The sequence below is a fragment of the Cervus elaphus genome, chromosome 21 (genome assembly GCF_910594005.1).
Source record: "Cervus elaphus chromosome 21, mCerEla1.1, whole genome shotgun sequence".
Taxonomy (NCBI): Eukaryota; Metazoa; Chordata; class Mammalia; order Artiodactyla; family Cervidae; genus Cervus; species Cervus elaphus.
Window position 1 is genome coordinate 39,558,426 of NC_057835.1, and position 22,500 is coordinate 39,580,925.

Below are 22,500 nucleotides of genomic sequence, written 5' to 3' on the forward strand. Positions count from 1 at the left end.
TAATAACTTAAATGGGGAGTGCTCAGTGAAAAAAAGAGGCTGCTAAATTGTAGAGCATTCTGGTGGTTTTCCTTGCCCTGTTCGAGGGGACCAGTGATCTATGTTGTCGGGGTGCAGTTTAACGATGTGGGAGAGGCCAACACAGACCTTGTGCTCAGGATTGTGGTGGGGTGTTTCCATGTCTGGCAGTTCCCTGAGGGTTCAAAGATTTGCCTTTGTTTTGCCTCCTCTGAACTCATGGGCTTTAAAAGTAGTGCCTGCATCTGCCTGGGGTCAGGGACAGCAGACAGATTGAAGAGCCTGGAGAAGAAAATCAGTTCAGTTGCTCCGTAGTGTCCAACTGCAACCCAATGGACTGCAGCATGTCAGGCTTCCCTGTCTATCACCAACTCCCAGAGCCTGCTCAAACTCAAGTCCATCGAGTCAGTGATGCCATCCAACCATCTCATCCTCTGTCATACCCTTTTTGATTTAAGGAAATGAATACTCTGTATTCTTTGTCTTCCCACCCCCACCCCCCACTCAACAAATTCATGTATATAGCCATACTTGTTCATTTGCATTTCTACAAAGTAAGGTTATATAACTCAGTTTATTCACTCAGTCATGTCCGACTCTGTGACCCCATGAACCACAGCATGCCAGGCCTCCCTGTCCATCACCAACTCCTGGAGTCCACCCAAACCCATGTCCATTGAGTCGGTGATGCCATCCAACCATCTCATCCTCTGTCATCCCCTTCTCCTCCTGCCCTCAATCTTTCCCAGCATCAGGGTCTTTTCAAATGAGTCAGCTCTTCACATCAGGTGGCCAAAGTATTGGAGTTTCAGCTTCAACTTCAGTCCTACCAATGAACACCCAGGACTGATCTCCTTTAGGATGGACTGGTTGGATCTCCTTGAAGTCCAAGGGACTCTCAAGAGTCTTCTCCAACACCACAGTTCAAAAGCATCAATTCTTCTGCGCTCAGCTTTCTTTCTAGTCCAACTCTCACATCCATACATGACCACTGGAAAAATCATAGCCTTGACTAGATGGACCTTTGTTGACAAAGTAATATCTCTGCTTTTTAATATGCTGTCTAGGTTGGTCATAACTTTCCTTCCAAGAGTAAGCGTCTTTTAATTTCATGGCTGCAGTCACCATCTGCAGTGATTTTGGAGCCCAGAAAAATAAAGTCTGACACTGTTTCTACTGTTTCCCCGTCTCTTTGCCATGAAATGATGGACTGGATGCCATGATCTTAGTTTTCTGAATGTTGAGCTTTAAGCCAACTTTTTCACTCTCCTCTTTCACTTTCATCTAGAGGTTCTTTAGTTCTTCACTTTCTGCCATAAGGGTGGTGTCATCTGCATATCTGAGGTTATTGATATTTCTCCCAGCAATCTTGATTCCAGCTTGTGCTTCCTCCTTATATCACAACTATTTGAGTTATGGAAATAAATGAAGCCACTCAAAAATGAAAACAAATAGGCTGTTTATTCAGAGCTTGATATAGCACAAAAGCCAGCCAGCATCACTTGTGTTTGGCAGAGATGCAGGCAGATGTTTATAGTGGGAAAGCTTTGTAGTAAAAAATTAAGGCTTCAGGCGTGCTCTGATTGGAGGTTGTTGGCATGAGGAAGCTGGAGGCCGGCCAGCTAGCAGCAGGCATCTTATGTAATTGTTTTGAGGAACATACTTGGCTTTCTCTGCTCTTAAGTTGAAAGTAGGGACAAAAAAATTGTAATGTTGGTAATCATCAACTGAGTCCTGTCCATTCTGGGTAGATAGCTTTGGGAATTCAGTTCCTCATTCTAAGCTGTTTGCCATAGAGGTTATGGCTCAGCATTGTCTTGTAAGTTCTGCCCATTGTCAATTTTTAAATTCATTCTCTGAGTTTCCAGTTTATGCCTGCAAGGCTTTTCCAATTTACATGAAGTGTAATATTAAGAATAATATTAGGGACTTCCTGGTTGTGCAGTGGCTAAGACTGCCCTTCCAATGCAGATGGCCCAGGTTTAATCCCTTGTCAGGGAACTAGTTCCCAAATGCTACAGCTAAGAGTTCACATGCCACAACTAAGACCCAATGCAGCTGAATAAATGTTTAAAGAGGAACAATATTAACTGTTACATTTATTATAAAATATTAGGTATGATATTGTAACCCCTAGAGCAACCATTTAAAAAATACACATATATAACTAATATATAAATTGAAATAGTAAAAATTATTTAAATAATCCCTAAGAAAGTAAAAGCAGGGAGAAGGGGAAACAGGAAGCAAAAACCAACAAAACCACAAGGACTAACAAAAAAACAAATGGTGCTCCTGAATGCAACCACATGAATAATTACATTAAATGTCAATGATCTAAGCCAGGGCAAGCAAGCTTTCTGTAAAGGGCCAGATGAAATATTTTAGGCCTTGTGGGCCACTGGGTTTCTGTCAACTCTACTTGAAATGGTCCATAGACATAAACATGCAAATGAATGGGCGTGACTGTGTTCCAAGGAAATTATATTTACAGAAACTACAGGCAAGATTTAGCCTGCAGGTTGTAGTTTGCTGACCCATGACTTTGAGTTCTAGATTTTGTTTTCTTCCTCTGAATTATGTTGGACTTTGTTCTGATAGGCAGTTAATTCCAAATCTGGGTCTTAATTCTCTCTTTTTTTTTTAGTCGGTTAGATCCACTTTGAAACTGAATTAGCAGTTTGAGATTTCTAAAGCCCAGCCTGGTGATGAGAATTTGGGCTGCAGATTCACAGGACGGCTGACTGGTGACAACCTCTTTGACCCAAAGCAGTGTTCCCACAATTCCTTGGGGAGAAGGGGAGAGTTTGGGATTTGTTTCCAGTTCAGTCTTCCTCTAAGAAGACAGTCTTTCAGCATCCCTGTTTAATTATACTCCATCTCAGTCTGGGCGTGGGCTGTGCATTTGGGCAGCCCTCCTTGTGGAAAGAAGAAGAGAGGGTGGCAAGGGTAATGGCACTGTAAAGTGGGTCCCCCGGGACTTCCCTGGTGGTCTAATGGCTAAGACTACATTCCTGGGATGCTGGAGAGGACCTTGCTTACTGAAATTCCCTCTTCTAGGCATCAGACTCTCCTTCCTTCTGCTTCACTGGTCCTGAAATTTTACGGCCACCTCTTTTCAGGTTCTTCCCTCTCAATCTCCTTATCTGTTTCCTCTTTTTCTTTCTTTTTTTTTTTTTTTTTGGGTTTTGCATTCTTTTTTTTTTTTTTTTTTTTTAGTTGCAGGCTAATTACTTCACAACATTTCAGTGGGTTCTGTCATACATTGATATGAATCAGCCATAGATTTACACGTATTCCCCATCCCGATCCCCCCTCCCACCTCCCTCTCCACCCGATTCCTCTGGGTCTTCCCAGTGCACCAGGCCCGAGCACTTGTCTCATACTCTTTGTCTTTTAAAAAAAAAAATCCTTTAACTGTAACTTTATTGGGAATCTGGAGGTAAAGGAGGTAAATATATTTTTTGACTTGCCATGTTTAATTGAGAAAAGTATCCTAGTGTTTGGGATCGACATGTACACACTGCTATATTTAAAATGGATAACTAACAAGGACCTATTGTAGAGCACAGGGAAGTTTGCTTAATGTCATGTGGTGGCCTGAACGGGAGGGGAGTTTGGGGGAGAATGGATACATGTACATGTATGGCGGAGTCCCTTCACTCTTCACCTGAAACTATCACAACATTGCTTGCTAATCAGCTATACTCCAATTCAAAATAAAAAGTTAGGAAGAAAAAAATACCCTGTTGAGGACCATTTCACAAGGCTTCTGAACCTCTACACCTCTGAAAGACTGAATCTTTGCCTTCACACTTTAATTAGTGCCTTGACTGATACAGAAATGCTAGTTTCAAAATTATTGTCCTTCAGAACTTGGCCGCTTTATTCTATTAGACTTCAAGTATCCACTGATGCTGATGAGAAGACTGCTGTTTCTCATGAGAATTCTTGTTCCTTTGTAGGTAATCTGCTTTTCTTTCTTTGAAAGATTTTATAGTCTTTTTTTTCAGATTTTTAAAAATTAATTAATTAATTAATTTTACTTTACAATACTGTATTGGTTTTGCCATACGTTGACTTGAGGCCTCCATGGGTGTACATGTGTTCCCCATCCTGAACCCCGCTCCCACTTCCCTCCCCTTCCCATCCCTCTGGGTCATCCCAGTGCCCCAGCCCCGAGCACCCTGTATCATGCATGCATTGAACCTGGACTGGCGATTCGTTTCACATATGATAATTTAAGTGTTTCAATGCCATTCTCCCATATCGTCTCGCCCTTGCCCTCTCCCACAGAGTCCAAAAGACTGTTCAATACATCTGTGTCTCTTTTGCTGTCTCGCATACAGGATTATCGTTACCATCTTTCTAAATTCCATATATATGTGTTAGTATACTGTATTGGTGTTTTTCTTTCTGGCTTACTTCACTCTGTATAATAGGCTCCAGTTTCATCCACTTCATTAGAACTGATTCAAATGTATTCTTTTTAATGGCTGAGTAATATTCCATATGTATATAAAAAGACTGGAAATAGAACTACCATATGACCCAGCAATCCCACTACTGGGCATACACATTGAGGAAACCAGAATTGAAAGAGATACGTGTACCCCAATGTTCATCGCAGCACTGTTTATAATAGCCAGGACATGGAAGAAACCTAGATGTCCATCAGCAGATGAATGGATAAGAAAGCTGTGGTACATATACACAATGGAGTATAGTCTTTTCTTTATCCTTGATTTTAAATTTCACAAGTTTGTCTCTAGGGGTGGGGAGTTTTAAAATCCATTTTGTTTGTGCTCGGTGGGACTGCCACACCCCAAGAAGAATGGCTCTGCTTCCATCTTCTTTTCTACGTTTGAAAGGGCATGGTCCCCCTATTCTGGTTTATCCATCCATAAAATCCTATGTGCTTTCAATCTTCAAAAAGTTTCTTCAAAATCTATGAGCTGATTCCATCCCTGCCTTCTCATCTGTGTTACAGACTCTTCCATGACTCCTATAATCTCAATGGGAGTTCAGGAAGAAGATAAACATGTTTATCCATCTGTCACCTTGACCTAGAAGTTTCACTTCTCTTTCAATATATTCATCAGAATATTCAGGTTTTCTAAACCATCTTACACTTATTTGTATAAAACTTCACCAAAATAGTCTTAGAGGGAAGAACTAGTTTTATTTTACATCATTTTAGTGCATTCCTAGAAGAAATGGTAATTACAATTTTTATGCCAGAGTAGAACTAAACAATGTAAGTTATTGCTATTGCTATTTATGCATAATTTCAACATTCTTGGATAAAAAGATCCCAAGAAAGGGAACTCCCTGGTGGTCCAGTGGTTAAGAACAGGCCTGCCAATTCAGGGGACATGAGTTCAATTCCTGGTCCAGGAACTAAGATCCCACATGCTGCAAGGCAACTAAGTCCGTGCTCCACGACTACTGAGTCCGCACACAACTACTGCTGAAGCCCGCACACTCTAGAGCCTGTGCTCCACAACAAGAGAAGCCACTGCAATTAGAAACCTGCACCTTGCAACGAGAGAAAGCTGGCACAAAACCAAAAATCCAGCACAGACAAAAATAAGGAAATAATTTTTTTTAATTCCAAGAAAGACCCTAAAAAGATTATAGTTTACCTTGATCCTTTTTCTACTCTTTTCTTTTCTCATTTCCCCTCCCTCAGCTTTTCTCTACTAAATGATCACCATCTTTAATTTCTTTCCCCTTCTTTCCTGAGTGAGTATATTTACTTTTGTTCAAATTACTTTTCTCATGCACTTCTGAAAAGCAGCCTATTAAGTAGTGCTAGAGCCTGTAAATCATTGTAGAGTGTCATTGGAAAGGACCCCAACTCTAACATACTCATTAAAAAGGAATACCAAAGAAGTCTTAAATCCTTGATCTTTATCTCTGAAAACAGAAAATTTTGGGTTCTTCATTCATCATTTAGACCACATGTTTCAGTTTGTTTCAGTTTTGTACTGTTTCCTTGGGCTTCACTAGAAGTAATAACAAGCCTTTCAAGATCATTATTTAGTAGTTATGTCTTCCAGCCCTTGAAATTCTTCATAAGAATAGAAACAACAAAAATATGCTTCAATATGAAAGTAATTAATGGTCCTGTAGTGAAAGCTAAATATGTAATTTGAAAATTGGTTTTATACAACTCAAACTATGCTGAATGTTATAACATATTGGAACCATAAATACATCATAGCTTTATTGCTGTTAGTCATCATACATATGCCTATCAACTCTAAAATGTTTTCTTTTGGCTTTTGTGAAATTTTTTGTTTATTCTCTGACTTGTCCAGAAAACTTGGGTATTTTCCAGCCAAACAAGTAAAGAGTTTTTCAAAATGTGAACAGAAAGTTTATTTACTGGTATAAAATTTTAAGTAACATTGAAAATTACCCAGGTATGCCTTCAAAACTTTTGTTTTACAAATGTTAGAAATGGTCTTGAAATGTTAATACTGAGCTGATAGTTGAAGTTTCTAACTCTTATGAGACTCAAATTTTTATTGTTAGTTTATGAAGAAATTAGTTTACCACAAAACAGTCCTGACATTTAAACAAATACATTCTCAGAAATATTGCTACTCTCAGCATTGAATATTGGGGACTTTTCCATCCCTATCAAACTTGCTATTGTCATTATATCATTACATGATAAGTGCCAAGAAATAGGTATTTTAGTATATCATTTGTTAGTAAATAATATTTTACACATATGAAATCAAAGAAATTTCATATACAGGCACACCTCATTTTATTGTGCTTTGCAGATATAACTTTTTTTTTTTTTTTTTACAAATTGAAGGTTTGTGGCAATAGATTGAGTAAATCTATTGGTGCCATTTTCCCAATATCATTTGCTCACTTTGTGTGTCTGTGTTCCATTTTGGTAATTCTCAGCATATTTCAAACTCTTTCATCATTATTATTATACTTGTTCAAGTGATCAGTGATCTTTGATGTTACTACTCACTAAAGGCTCAGATGATGGTTAGTAGTTTTGGTTTTAAAAAAGGTAATTTTTAATTAAGGTATGTACATTTTTTTAGACATAATGCTATTGCACACAATAGACTGCAAACATATGGTGTAAACGTAACTTTTTATGCACTGGGAAACCAAAACTATCTTATGACTCCCTTCATTGTGGTGGTCTGGAGCCAAATTCAAATATCTCCGAGGTTTACCTGTAGTTTAACTCTCCAGATTCAGTTCTCTGAAGAAAATATTCTGAATTTAAAATTTGCTTCAGAAATAAAAAGGGCTTTGCATTTATAGAACAGTCTTTGGCAACATTAGGCTCTTCATCAAAGCTGAATTCTGAATAAGAAGCTAAGATTTGGCTCTGTCAGTCCAGATTCTTCAACAAGGCCTTTTTTCTCTGGTTCATTGATTTTCTAATCATACAATAAGGAAACTAATACTTCTGTGTTTGTAGATGTGGGGTGGGGATGGGGATCATAGCATTTGTAATAAATCTATGCCTTCCATAACCTATGCCTCTACCTTCTACTCCAAACAAAAGAAAACCTGTGTTATAGGGGGGAAAAAAGTAGGAAGTTTACCTCAATTAAACTTGAAGTTGGACTCCAAAATTATTGTAGCCAATTTCAGGCTTTATGCCTTGGAAATAATTTTTGATGCTAATGATGGTAGAATGTTCATAATTAAAGCAATTGTTTCACTTATCATTGCCAAAATTTCACTTCATGGAAATTAAAACATTTAAAGGAATTGTACTGACCTAGAATGAACATTTGATTGATGCTTTTCAGTCAACAGAAGAAAATTTCTTCTATTTAAAAAAAAAAGTATATTTAGTAGAGCTGTTGGTTTTGCTTACTAAATCTCAAACAACTTGTCCTGTGGAAAATTATTTGTGACAAATTTGCTTGAAATTATTATTGCAGAATTTGTGGAATAATATATGGGAAATGCATGCGTGAGTGTACATATGTCTGTAGACATTTTTTAAGGCAAGAAGTTTTTAAGAGATTACAGAATAGAAAGAAAGGACCCAAGATTCAAAGTATGTGTATCCTTAAATGACAACTTACCAGTAAGTGGACCAACAAAACGTAGCCATTTCAGTACAAACAGACTTACTCTGTGTCCAGAGGGCTACCTGTTCAATGAGGAGGCTCCAAGTGACAGGCCAAGGTCAGAAAACCACAGGAGACTTTAGGATGGGTCCTCAAAACAGTAAAAAATAAAAATAAAGGCACTGTGTTTCTTAAGAACTGGCCCCTGAATTTCTTTTCTCTGCTTCAGAATGTGGCAATGACATACATTTAGGAACTTTAGGCTGAAGAGTTTTCAAAGGAAACATGACTTGCTAGTATTTAGCATGTTTACAAACACCGTTTGAAACATTTATATCATGATCTATATAAAAATGAAACTGTGAACAGCTGGACAAGAACACTGTTCTACCCGCCGAACTTTTTTCCAAGTTCCTTGACATCGAGGATTGCCAATTGCTTGCCAATGGAGGGTCTGATTCCTGAAATGATATTTTGAAAATGTGAGTTACACTAAAGCAAACCAAAGATGATTCTGATTTGCAGAATTATAAATCAAGGTTTTGGTTTTTGTTTTTTTAAAAGGTTAACTTGGAGTTTTGAAGTGCATTACAAATTGAAATTAAAAAACAAACATGATCACAACTCACAACTGTTTCTTTTCTTTGGGTTCTGTCAAAACAAGTTACCAATTAACCCTTATTTGAGGACCTCCCCCCACCCTGCACATTGAGAATTGTAGTTTGAGGTCACTGCATTTGTGTCTCTCAGTGGCCCTGAGTATACGAAGTGTTGCATAAAGGAAAATGACTTTCTGTTTTGTGTACATGTTTTTAGTGTATTTTTATTGGAGTCTAGTTGCCTTACAGTGTTGTGTTAGTTCTACTATACAGCAAAGTGAATCAGCTACACGTATGCATATATCAGCTCTTTTTTGGATTTCCTTCCAATTTAGGTCACCACTGAGCACTGAGTAGGTTTCCTGAGCTCTATAATAGGTTCTCTACCTATTTTATACATAGTATCAATAGTGCATATATGTCAATCCCAATCTCCCCAATTCATCCCATCTCCCACGGTTCCCACACTGGCATGCAGCTGTTTGTTCGCTATGTCTGTGTCTCTATTTCTGTTTTACAAATAAGGTAATCTATGCCATTTTTCTAGAGCCGACAGGTATGCATGAATACATGATATTTGTTTTTCTCTTTCTGACTTACTTCTCTCTGTATGACAGTCAGTCCCTAGGTCCACCCACATCTCTACAAATGACCAAATTTCATTCCTTTTTATGGCTGAATAATATTCCACTGTATACATTTAACACATCTTTATCCATTCCTCTGTTGATTGTCATTTAGGTTGTTTCCATGTCCTGACTATTTAAATAGTGCTGCAATGAATGTTGGAGTGCATGTTTTTCTGAGCTATGGTTTCCTCTAGGTATATGCCCAGGAGTGGGATTGCTGGATACTGTTTTGTGTACATCTAAATTAGAGGGGACTGAACCAAATGATTCCTTGTAATCCTTTCCAACTCTTTGATTCCATAATTAAAAATGTGAGCAGTGAAAAGAAAATAGCTCTATTATTGAAATTATTATTTTTTAAGTCACTGGAACTTCAGCCAGGGTTGAAGGTGCTTTATGGGTACATATTAAATTATAATATTCATTTTAAAGTCAAAATATGGATGAGGTATTCAGGAAAATATTGTCTACATATTAAGTTTCTGTTTCATGTGAATTCTTTACCCACTTTACTCTTCGTGTGCATACTCGATATAGAGGCTGTTGGACACAAGAGACTAATAAACATAAAGTCAAGTTATTAAGTATTAAAATATGATCTGGGAATAATGATTAACTAGAAAGGTCCACATTTTTCTTTCTAATCTATATTTTTACCAATTCCATCTTACATTTTTAAAAGCCATAAGCCAAACCATCACAAATTCTACCCGTCTCTTAGTTATGAATAATGTTATTGGATTTAACTGGTAGATAAGTACAGGACCGGAATGGGTTTTTAGAAAGGTAAAATGTTTTCAAGGGTCAATTCTTCTGGACAATCTAGATTTCTATAGATTTATGCAATATTATGATTTACAAGAAACATATTTGGCCATTCAGGTGACTAAACTATATTTCTCATGTGTATTTGGTTTTTGTCTAGTTTCTAACTGACAGTCCCCAAAGCCATTGGAATTTCTTAAATGTTGAGAGTGATAAAGGTGTCTTGTCATGTGAATGGGCAGATTTTTGGAAGCACCTGAAGTTGAGAGTTGGTTGCCCGGAGAATTAACCAGGTGGTTAGCACTTTGGAATTCATGGCTCCACACCCCCAACCCTAACGTCCAGGGATGGGAGAGGGGCTGGAAGTTGAATCAGTCAGTAGCCAATGACTATTGGTGTCACTATCAATGACACCTCCATCGTGAGACATCCAGGAAAGCCAAAGGGACAGAGTTCAGAGGGTGTCTAGGTGAGTGAACACACGGAGACGTGGGGAGAATGACACCCCTTCCCACACTTCTTCCCTGTCTCCCTTCGGGCCATTACTGAGTTATATCCTTTTACAATAAACTGGTCATCTCGTCAGGCTTCCCAGGTGGCACTAGTGGTAAAGAACCGGCATGCCAATGCAGGAGACATAAGAGACACGGGTTCAATCCCTGGGTCGGGAAGACCCCCCTGGAGGAGGGCATGGCAACCCACTTCAGCAGTATTCTTGCCTGGAGAATCCCATGGACAGAAGAGCTTTGTGAGTTACAGTCCACAGGGTTTCAAAGAGTCAGACACAACTGAAGTGACTCAGCACACACACATGCACAGTCATCTAGTCCGTCAATGTGTCTCTGAGTTCTGTGAGCCACTCTAGCAAATTAATCAGACCTGAGGAAGGGATCGTGGAATCTCTGAGGTATAGACAGTCAGTCAGAAGCACAGGTAACAGGTAACACAGACTGGGCTGGAAACTGGTATTTGAAGGCGGTGGCAGGAGGCAGCAGTCTTGTAGGACTGAGAGTGTCAGAATTAAGTTAAATCACTGGACGCCAACCTGGTGTCCCATGAATTGCTTCATGTTGTGTGAGGGAATCCCACCCCCCCCCCCCATATTAAAATTGAGTGCTTAGAACATCAAAAGAGTTTATGATCCTGCAAAACTAGGCCCACCAATACTATCTTAGTCACATTGAGCACTGGTTCTGAAATTTTGCTGTGGGTATGAATCATCTGGACAGGGTTCAGCAAACTGTGACCCATGGGCCAAAATCCAGCCCACCCACCCCTTGTGTAGTCTACAGGTTAAGAATGATTATTACATATGATCCAGAAATTCTACTCCTATATATATATATATCCAAAGAAAATGAAAACAGTAATTCAAACACATACATGCACCCCAATGTTCATAGCAGCATTACTTACAATAGCCAAGACATGAAAGCATAAAAGTGTTTACCAACGGTTGAATGAATAAAGAATATGTAGTATACATACTACAACTGAGCCATAAAGGAAATGAAATCCTGCCAGTTGCAACAAGACAGGTGGACCTGCAGGGTATTATGCTTGGTGAAATAAGTCAGATAGAGAAAGACAAATACTGTGTGTTATCATTTGTATGTGGATTCTGCAAATTAAAACAAACTAGTGAAAATAACAAAGAAACAGACTCACAGATATAGAGAACTAGTGGTTACCAGTGGGGAGAGGGGTGAGCAAGGGACAACTAGGGGATGGGGATTAAGAGGCACAAACTACTATGTACACAGTAAATAAGCCACAAGAATACAGCACAGAAAATATAGCCAATATTTTATAATAACCATAAGTGGAGTATAAGCTATAACATTTTTGAATTGCTATGTTGTACACCTGAACCTAATATAATACTGTAAATCAACTCTATCTCTACTTTTAAAAAATAGTAATAAAAATAATGATTTTTATGTTTTTAAAGAGTTGAAAACAATTCATATATTATTTCATGATACATAAAAATTCTATAAAATTGAAATTTTAGTGTCCATTAATACAGTGTTACTAGAACAAAGACAAGCTCATCTGTTTGCATAGTGTCTGTGGTTGCTTTGGGGGCAGGTCTCTGACGGTCCCTTGAGACCTTGGTCTGAACCCCAATATCCAAGTTCACCCACACCTCTCTGGTACAGAGCCCCTAAGTCCTAGATCCTGCACTCTGGAACGGCCAGATGGAAGTTTCTCCCCACTGTTGTGACTCCCCAAATTGCATACTGGTCTGCTGCACATGACATGAAGAGGCCATATCTCCCCAAATGAGGGCCAAGAAAAATCCTCCAACCAGTTTCTCTCCCTTACCCGTCAGAGTCCAAGCCATCACCAGAACAACGAAGGCTCACAGAGTTCATAGCTGGAGGTTGACAATCCACACACACCGTGTAGCCCTCTCGGAGATATTGCATCCATCTGGTCAGGGGGCGATTTTCCATGGCACAGTGATGAGTCAATGACTCTGTCTTGAACTCCATACAGTATCTAGAGCAAAAAAAAAAAGAAAAAAAAGGAGCAATTTCACTTGCTGTAATTATTGGATTGGCCAAAAAGTTCGTTCGCATTTTCCCATACCACTTTATGGAAAAATCCAAACAAACTTCTTGGTCAATAAGAACAACAACAAGAAGTGCCCTGATGCTATAGAAAGTCTTAGGAAGGCTGGAACCTCCTGAGGACACCTGAGAGCCCGGAGAAGGTAGGGTGCTGCCTTGTCACAGGTCACAGAAGGCCTGGTCAAGTTTCTCACGCGCTGAACTCTTGACATCTGACAACTGAACCTTTTTGCTGTTTTTCAATCCATGGTTGAATTATCTGGTCAACACCATACTGCACAAATTTCATCTTGTGTCCTATCTAGTTTGACCGTGAAATTATGTCTCAAAACACATTTCAGTAGGAAAATTGCCCTTGATAACTTTGCGGAGATTTTAATGAATTATAGAAATTGAACAAGAAACTTGTTTGAATCTGAGAACATGTGAGCCCCAGGAAGGCTGGTCCTGGATGTCCAGGCCAGCACCTCCGTTTTTCTGCCTCACCAACATTCCCGCGACCTTCCCTACACCCACTCTCCCGGCTCACCTACATAATCTGGGGTAATGAGATGAGCTTTGACTTGAAGTCAAGCATCAAAGTTATACTGGACATCACAGATGAAAGGACACGGGAAGCTGAGACATGCTTTTCTGTAACAGACTAGAGTCACCTTACACTGAGCTGTGGAAAACTCTAACATTATATTATGTGACTAGGCCCTGAAGGCCCCAGGGGTGCATTCAGACATGGATGAATATTTCAGAGTTTTGTACTTAAAAGCAACACAATTTTACAACTCTTCAGGAAAACAAAACAACATGGCATTTTAGGTTCTAACTATGCTAAAATGGGCTCTTGTTTTTTAATCCATATAATTATCAATTGTAATAAGTTAGATGGAAAGTGTTTGGAGAGACTATTTTAAAGAAGATCTTTAATGATGGTAGGTAAAGTTTATTTGGTACCTTAAGGTACTAAGGTAGGAAATCTATGATGCAGCTTCAGTCAGCATTAGACAGCTTAACCCTGACATCTTTTCAAGGATATTTGCTCATTAAATGCTCACAGCAACACCACGTGGTAGGAATCAATATTCTCATTTTATAAGAAGGAAAAATTAAGGCGCAATAAGAGGTGGTATGGGGATTTGAACATGCAGCCATCTGGTGTCCCTATTCTAACAGCAGAAGAGTGGGCTTTTAATGAGCATGGAGGTTCCTTCTGAGCCTTAGGTCTTGATAGAAATGCTCAGACCTCAGATGGGACCCATGTTCAAATTCACAAACAGGTGGTACTGGAGTCCACGGTTCCATAAAGACTATAAGCTGAGCATCCTTAGCGTGAATGATAAAATAATACCATATCATTTCTACATAGCATGTTTCTTCTTAAGGATCAGAGACAAAATATTTCTAGCCCCTTCTGCAAAAAAAAACTGGGAAGGGACAAGTATTTCCCAGCTCTGGGATAAAGAGTCACATTTTATTTGTTCAAAGTACATGAACAATAACAGAAGAAATTCCACCCCAACAAGTTACTTTCGTGAGCTGACTTGACCATCCGACTGGAAAAAACATAAGTGAAAAACAAATAATACCAAATTACCCAGCATCTTCTGTGTCCGTGGTCCAGTGTGGGGAGGCCGCCTGTCTTGTTCGCTCCTTGTTGAACGCGGAGGTAGTTATAAAGGCAGGGACTGGGAAAGGAGAATGACCTTGAACACGTGCAGCTTAAAGTCCCCAGAGCAACTGTTCCCAAACTTGGTTTCAAACCCATCCAAAGCCCTCCCGTCCTAGACAGTTAAGGACTTAGGGAAGGTGATGAACACATGGCTATACTGAAAATGGATAACCAACAAGGACCTACCACAGAGCACAGATCACAGGGAACTCTGCTCAATGTTATGTGTCAACCTGGATGGGAGGGGGAGCCTGGGGGGGAAATGGATTCGTGTATATGTATGGCTGAGTCCCTTTATTGTCCACCTGAAACTATAACAACATTGTTTATAGGCGAGGAAATGAAGTCCTCAGTTGTGTCCAACTCTTTTCGACCCCGTGGACTGTAGGCCACCAGGCTCCTCTGTCCGTGGGATTCTCCAGGCAAGAATACTGGAGTGGGTTGCCATTTCTTTCTCCAGGGGAATCTTCCTGACCCAGGGATCGAACCCGGGTCTCCCGCATTGCAGGCAGACGCTTTAACCTCTGAGCCACCAGGGAAGCCCCAATACAAAATGATTTGGGTGTTAAATAAATAAATAAATCCCTCCACCCCTAAATCTACGGCACACCACCAAGGAGTGAAGGAGGTGAGGCCAGAGACCCCAGAACCAAATTCCATAAAGCCTCATGCAGCACAGTTGGGCAGGGAGGGGCACGCCCATCTGCAGTGATCTCACCATGTGCAAAGGAAATCGGGGGCTGGGGGTGAGGGGAGGCGCGGGGGCAGGAAGCAGGGGGAATAATAAAAAGATGGGTGGGGCAGGGGGGACCAAGGGGAAAAGTAAGGTAATGGAGAAAGGGAGATTTTTTTTTTTTAATGAAAAGAAGAGAAACAGAGAAGAAAAGTGAAAAGTAGAAAGAATAAAGTAAGAGAGAAAAGGAACAAAGGCGAGAGGAAGAAGACAAGAGAGAAGGTGGAGTAGAAGGAGAAAAAACGAAAAAGGTGACCAGAGGGAACGAGAAAGGGAGAAACAGGAACAGCAAAGGAGGGAAGAGTGAATGCTCCCAGGTTTTCTGACAACCACAGCCTGGAAGCTTCCCCACCCAGGGTGTGACCATCTGGTGCTGGCCAGCACAGTGAGGTCCCCACACCAACTTCAGGGAAGGAAGGTCTTGAAGGGTCTCTCCGCGTCCCCCCACCCCCTACATCCCCCACACCGCCACTTCTGAAACTCTGGGTCGAAGGAAAAAAAACAAAACAGCCAGAAACCCTTTCCTTCCACCTCTTCCCTCTTACTTTGTTTTCCTCCTATTTCATCTCTAAGTCTGGGGTGGGGGCATCTGTTGCTCTGTGTAGCCCCTGGGGATGATCTCTTGATTCCATCCTGCTGTCAATTCAAGGAAGACGGGGTTTTGCCTTGATCATCATGGTAGCCCTCACACATTCACATGCTCAGCAAATATGTGTTCAAGGAATGAATGGGTCAATGAATGAATGAATAAAGGAAGTCATGAAACTGCCATGAGGTTCACGGGTCCTATTTCCCTGAGGCCTTCTGTTCCTATACTGAATCTTGCAGCTGAGAAAGCTCTACTATCCTTCTGACCTCTTATTTTAGAAATTGGACCATCCCGGGAAGAGGAAATCCCAACTGAGATTGGCTTGTGAGATGCCCAAGTCATCAACAAGAGCACAAGGGCATGGGGGAACCAACAGCAAAATAGATGCTTCAAGCCTGTGTGTTCATCTTGCAAAGTTCCTTCTGGCCACGAGGTGGCAGCCTGAATTCTTTAGATTTTCCGAATGAGATGTCATTTATCTATTACATGGAAACATAAGTCACGCTTAGCCACTTGGTCCTAAGAGCTGTAGGCACATTCTTGTCCTATGTGACTGGGCACCTAATCTCTTGTCTGAACATTACCCACATCTTGTGTAAGCTCTGGACACCCAGCTGAGTGGCTCTTTCTTGCTGTGCTAGCATGTTTGTTTTCCAAAGAGAACATGTCATTCTTTCTAAATGTGACTGTAGCTTTGGAACTTCCAAAATTCACGGACGGAATCAAAAAGGACAAGTGAATGCATGTACGTCAGGATTCTCTTAGACCTAATTATCAGAAACAAACATCGAAAGGGTTTTCATTTTCTCGTGTACTGTTTTCATTCTGTTCTTTTGACACATGTATGGACTTATTCACTAAGTAAAGAGTGCACTTACTGCTAAATCCTTGTAGCATCCTGCCAGTCAAACTATAACATTTTCTGAATATGTTTCTTTAGCTCAAAACATTTACCTGAGCTCCGAATTTGTACTGCGCATGTTATTACCAAAGGTCAAAGGCAATGCACTTAATATATAACTCAAAGGAATAAACACTTGGTTAGGAAGTAGAGGGTAAGTGTAAGACTACAGTTTCTCATATGAAATCCGAAGAAAAAGTTCTGAGATAATAAAACTAACAGCTACCAGTGATGCACTTCTGAGTAAGTGTTTTTCATGCATTCAGTTCAGTTCAGTTCAGTCGCTCAGTCAATTCTGACTCTTGGGACCCCATGGACTGCAGCACGCCTGGCCTCCCTGTCCATCACCAACTCCTGGAGTCGACTCAAACTCATGTCCATTGAGTCGGTGATGCCATCCAACCATCTCATCCTCCATTGTCCCCTTCTCCTCCCACTTTCAATCATTCCCAGTATCAGGGTCTTTTCCAGTGAGTCAGTTCTTCGCATCAGGTGGCCAAAGTATTGGAGCTTCAGCTTCAGCATCAGTCCTTCCAATGAATATTCAGGACTGATTTCCTTTACAATGGACTGGTTGGATCTCCTTGCTGTCCAACACCACAGTTCAAAAGCATCAATTCTTTGGCGCTCAGCTTTCTTTATAGTCCAACTCTCACATCCATAAATGATTACTGGAAAAACCATAGCTTTGACTAGACAGAGCTTTATTGGCAAAGTAAAGTCTCTGCTTTTTAATATGCTGTCTAGGTTGGTCATAACTTTTCTTCCAAGGAGCAAGCATCTTTTAATTTCATGGCTGCAGTCACAACTGCACTGATTTTGGAGCTCCCCAAAATAAAGTCTCTCACTGTTTCCATTGTTTCCCCATCTATTTGCCATGAAGTGATGGGACTAGATGCCATGATCTTAGTTTTCTGAATGTTAAGTTTAAGCCAACTTTTTCACTCTCCTCTTTCACTTTCATCAAGGAGCTCTTTAGTTCTTCACTTTCTACCATACAGGTGGTATCATCTGCATATCTGAGGTTATTGATATTTGTCCTGGAAATCTTGATTCCAACTTGTGTTTCATCCAGCCCAGTGTTCCTCATGATGTACTCTGCATATAAGTTAAATAAGCAGGGTGATAATATACAGCCTTGACGTACTCCTTTCCCGATCTGGAACCAGTCTGTTGTTCCACGTCCAGTTCTGTTGCTTCCTGACCTGCATACAGGTTTCTCAAGAGGCAGGTCAGGTGGTCTGGTATTCCCATCTCTTTAGTCATTTAATTTTTACAACGATCCTTTGAGATAGGTCCAATTATTTCCCCATTTCACAGATGAGGAAACTGTGGTCCAGAGAGCATAAGAAACACGTTCAAGGCTCAAAAGTGTGGCAGTCTGACTCTATTACAACACAGATGACAAAGTTTCACTAGTTTATTAATATTAATGTTTCAATTTGGCAGCATATTACTGATAAATTGCTTAAATTTGGTTTCATTCTCCCTTTTTGTCCCTTTGTGAAGTGAGAGTGGAGAGAGGAAAGGGTGGAATGGTTAGCCCTGACAATCTGAGCCCCCTCAGGCTGGGGTATGGGCGCGAGGTGTGGCTCAGGGGTAGGGGAGGGCCTGGAGCAGGAGGGCACCTTGTATATTTGCAAAGTGGTTTCATATTCTACATCACCGATCTTCACCAAAGCTCTGTCTAGAGGTATTCTGATGAGGTTTTCTCATCAGAAAACAGGCTCATGGAACTTAATGGAAAATAAATAGTAAATGACCAAGCAGGGGCCCCAGTACAGACAATCAAGTCTGTTTTTTAAGACCTACTATTCAAAAGCAGAGACATCACTTTGTAGACAAAGGTCCATATAGTCAAAGCTATGATTTTTCCAGTAGTCATGTATGGATGTGAGAGTTGGACCATAAAGAAGGCTGAGTGCCAAAGAATTGATGCTTTTGAACTGTGGTGCTGGAGAAGGCTCTTGAGAGTCCCTTGGACTGCAGAGAGATCAAACAAGTCCATACTAAACAAAATCAGTGCTGAATATTCATTGGAAGGACTGATGCTGAAGTTGAAGCTCCAATACTTTGGCCACCTGATGCGAAGAACTGACTCATTGGAAAAGACCCTGATGCTGGGAAAGATTGAGGGCAGGAGGAGAAGGAGGCAGCAGAGGATAAGATAGTTAAGTAGCATCACTGACTCACTGGACACAAATTTTAGCAAACTCCAGGAGATAGTGAAGGACAGAGGAGTCTGGTGTGCAGCAGACCATGGGGTTGCAAACAGTGGGACATGACTTAGCAGCTGAACAACTGTAACAATTCAAACTCAGTGTCGAGTCTCTGTGGTTATGACCCACATAGAATTAAGCAGGTAACCCTGGACCTTGTCTCCCCTGTGTCCTGGCCCCTCCAGCCCAAGCTTGGTTGGATGGCACATTCTACTAAGGGGGTGTCCTTCCCTTTGGCACAAGTCTAAAGTAAACAAGCCAAGAGCCAGATCACCTGGAGGACTCTGAACTAGCTCCATTTTTTAACATCCCCCACAAATTTAATTTTTCACTAAGAGCAGTAGGTAATTTAGAAATTATTTTTGCCTCCAGTCTCCCTTCTGCTTCTGTGTGGCAGCACATAGCTGGTGCTCCAGGACAAAAGCTTTCAATAAATGCCCATTCCCCCTCCTCTCCCCTTCCTGGCAACAATATCCAATGTAATAGATTCTTTGTTAACAGACTATTTGCCAACTTTTCTGGCATCCCATCAGCCTACCATTGTTCGCTTTTATAGCAGCTTCCACTTCTAAAAGAGTGGCACTGCACACACTTACTTTGAACATGAAATTAAATTAAATTTGCTTTGAGAATTTCATAAAGCCCTCTGACACAACAGGGTGTCACAAAAGCAGGCTTAGAACCACTAGTCTGTAGATATGGTGTCAAAGAGAATGGAATGAAAATTTGACAAATAATGCCAGCCTAGAATCATACAGTTCATAATAATGCACAGTGATCTTCTTGCAGAAGGAAAACCCATATGAACAATAGTCAGTATGGGCAACAAACACATAATATACGCTTCTGGATTTACTTTTATGATTAAAAAATATATACTCATGATACACATTAAATGAAACTGCAAGAGGGCAAAGGCTGTGTGTGAGTTTGGTCACTAAGTTGTGTTCACCGCTTTTGCAACCCCATGGACTGCAGCCCACCAGGCTCCTCTGCCCATGGGATTTCCAAGCAAGAATACTGGAGTGGGTTGCCATTTCCTTTTCCAGGGAATCCTCCCGACCGAGGGATCGAACTTGTGTCTCCTGCTTGGCAGGCAGATTCTTTGCTGCTGAGCCGCCAATGGCTACTTGATCATTAATTAGAGTGTCTTCATGATCATATTTTATTCACTGACCTTGCATGGCCTTTATATTTCTACTTAGTTATCAGACTCTGTAATTGTGATTTTAAAACATTGGGTTGGCCAAAAAGTTTGTTTAGGTTTTTCTGTTAGATAGCATGGGAAAACCTGAATGAACTTTTTGGCCAACCCAAAAAGTTATTATATATAATAATAATATATCAATATTATTAACATTTGTATAGTATTAACATGTCTATATTACTAATATTCATACTATAATAATATATTAATATCAATTGAATAGTCATATTGATAATGTAAATTCATTTATTTACATAATAAATATTGATTTTCAATATAATAATAATCATAACAACTAATGATAATGCTTAAAAGCAAAACACTATTAAGGGGGGCGGAACTCATAAGATTTAGGGCAATGAGATCACCTGTCATGCTGTCACCTCACTGAGCTCCAATGTCCTCATGTGTAAGCCCAAAGAGATGACATTGTCCTACATCCATCAGTTCAGTTCAGTTCAGTCACTCAGTTGTGTCCGACTCTTTGCAATCCCATGAACTGCAGCACGCCAGGCCTCCCTGTTCATCACAGGCAAAATAATGCCTCCCTCAAGATGTCCATGTCCAAATTCCCAGAAGCTGTGAATATGTTATGTTACATGGCAAAGAGAAATTAAAGATGTTACTCGATTGAACTTAAAATAGGGAGATTATTCTGGATTATCCAGATGGGTTGAATGTAAGCACAATGGTCCTTCGAAGAGTTAGAGGAAGATGTTATGACTGAAGAGAGGTACATAAAGATGTTACGAGCTGGCTGGGAAGGTGGAGGAAGGGGACCATGAGAAAAGGAAGCTCTGATATGATAGAAAATACAAAGAAATTGATTCTCCCTCGGAGCCATCAGAAAGGAATTCAGCCCTGTTGACAACCTTGGTTTAAGTTCAGTAAGACCTGTGTCTGCCTTCTGACTATAGAACTGTGTGATGATACATTTGTGTTGTTTAAGTCACTAAGTTTGTGGTAATGTACTGTCTCCAGCTTTCTGAGGTATTGACAAAAGCTAATACATTCTCAAGGAAATCAACCCTGAATGTTCACTGGAAGGACCAATACTGAAGCTTCAGTATTTTGACCACCTGATGCAAAGAACCAACTCATAGAAAGAGAACCTGATGCTAGGAAAGATTGAGGGCACAAGAAGGAGGTGACAGAGGATGAGATGGTTGGATGGCATCACCAACTCAATGGACTTGAGTTTAAGCAAGCTCCAGGAGATTGTGAAGGACAGGGAAGCCTAGGGTGCTGCAGTTCATGCGATCAAAAAGAGTCGGACACAACTCAGTGACTGAACAACAATAATACAACACCAAGCGTGTTTTTCTCTAGGAGGTGTTTTCCTGTGAGTGAATCTCTTAATTTTAGTGTTTTCTGCATTTTGGTAGGCTGTTTCACAGTTTATCAAGTCCTTGTTCCAAGAGGATTAAAAATATTATTTCACTGCTTCCTGAAATAATAAAGATCAGAGTGAAAATAAACAAAATAGAGACTAAAAAATTAGTAGAATATACCCATGAAACTAATGGCTGTTTTTCTGAAAAGACAGACCAAATAGACAAACTTTAGCTGCTAAGTCACTTCAGTCGTGTCTGACTCTGTGCAACCCCATAGACAGCAGCCCACCAGGCTCCCCCGTCCCTGGGATTCTCCAGGCAAGAATACTGGAGTGGGTTGCCATTTCCTTCTCCAAAACTTTAGCTAGACTCACCAAGAAAGAAAAAGGTGATTCCAATAGGTTAAATTAGAAATGAAAAGGAGAAGTTACAACTAATACCACAGAAATATAAAGGATCATAGGACACTATTACAGATAACTATACATCAACAAATTAGACAAATAAATTCATACAAGACTGAATTATGAAGAAACAGAAAATCTGAATAGGCTGGGTACTAATAGGGAAATTGAAACAGTAAAGAAAAAACAAAATCTCCCCAAAAACAAAAGCCCAGGACTAGATGGCTTTACTGGCAAATTCCACAAAACATAAAAAAAATATTTAATATCCTTCTCAAACGTTTCCTAAAAATCAAAGAGGAGGAAAATTTTCCAAATAAATTTTATGAAGCCTGCATTACCCTGATACCAAAACCTGACAAGTACACTACAAAAAAAGAAAATTACAGGCCAATATCCTTGATGAATATAGATGCAAAAATCCTCAGCAAAATATTAACAAGCTGAATTTAATTATACAGTAAAAGGATCATACACCATGATCAAGCAGGATTTATTCCAGGGATGCAAGGATGGTTTCATTGATTCTGCAAATCAACCAATGTGAGACATTTACAAAATGAAGGATAAAAATCATATGATCATCTCAATAGATGTGCAAAAACATTTGACAAAGTTCAAAATCCATTTATGATGTTGATATCAACAAACTGGATACAGTAGGAATGCACCTCAACATATAAAGGCCATATATGACAAGCCCACAGCTAACACACTCAATGATGAAAAGCTGAAAACTTTTCTTCTAAGAGAATGGTAAGACAAGGATGTCCACTCTTGCCACTTTTATTCAA

General features: G+C 40.1%; 1 protein-coding gene across 2 annotated transcripts in view; it reads right to left on the minus strand.

Annotated features, from left to right (window-relative positions):
* Positions 1-5,182: 5,182 nt before the first annotated feature.
* Positions 5,183-22,500, minus strand: part of SBSPON (somatomedin B and thrombospondin type 1 domain containing) — a 32,990-nt gene continuing 15,672 nt past the window's right edge. The window contains exons 3-5 of one of the 2 annotated variants that reach the window (XM_043880341.1): positions 14,245-14,335; positions 12,409-12,585; positions 5,183-8,548 (exon numbers count right to left, since the gene is read on the minus strand). In XM_043880341.1, the coding sequence (XP_043736276.1) occupies positions 8,431-8,548; positions 12,409-12,585; positions 14,245-14,335 (386 nt within the window). In that variant the 3' untranslated portion in view covers positions 5,183-8,430. The remainder of the gene's footprint in view (positions 8,549-12,408; positions 12,586-14,244; positions 14,336-22,500) is intronic. The other variant, XM_043880342.1, reaches the window with a different exon arrangement.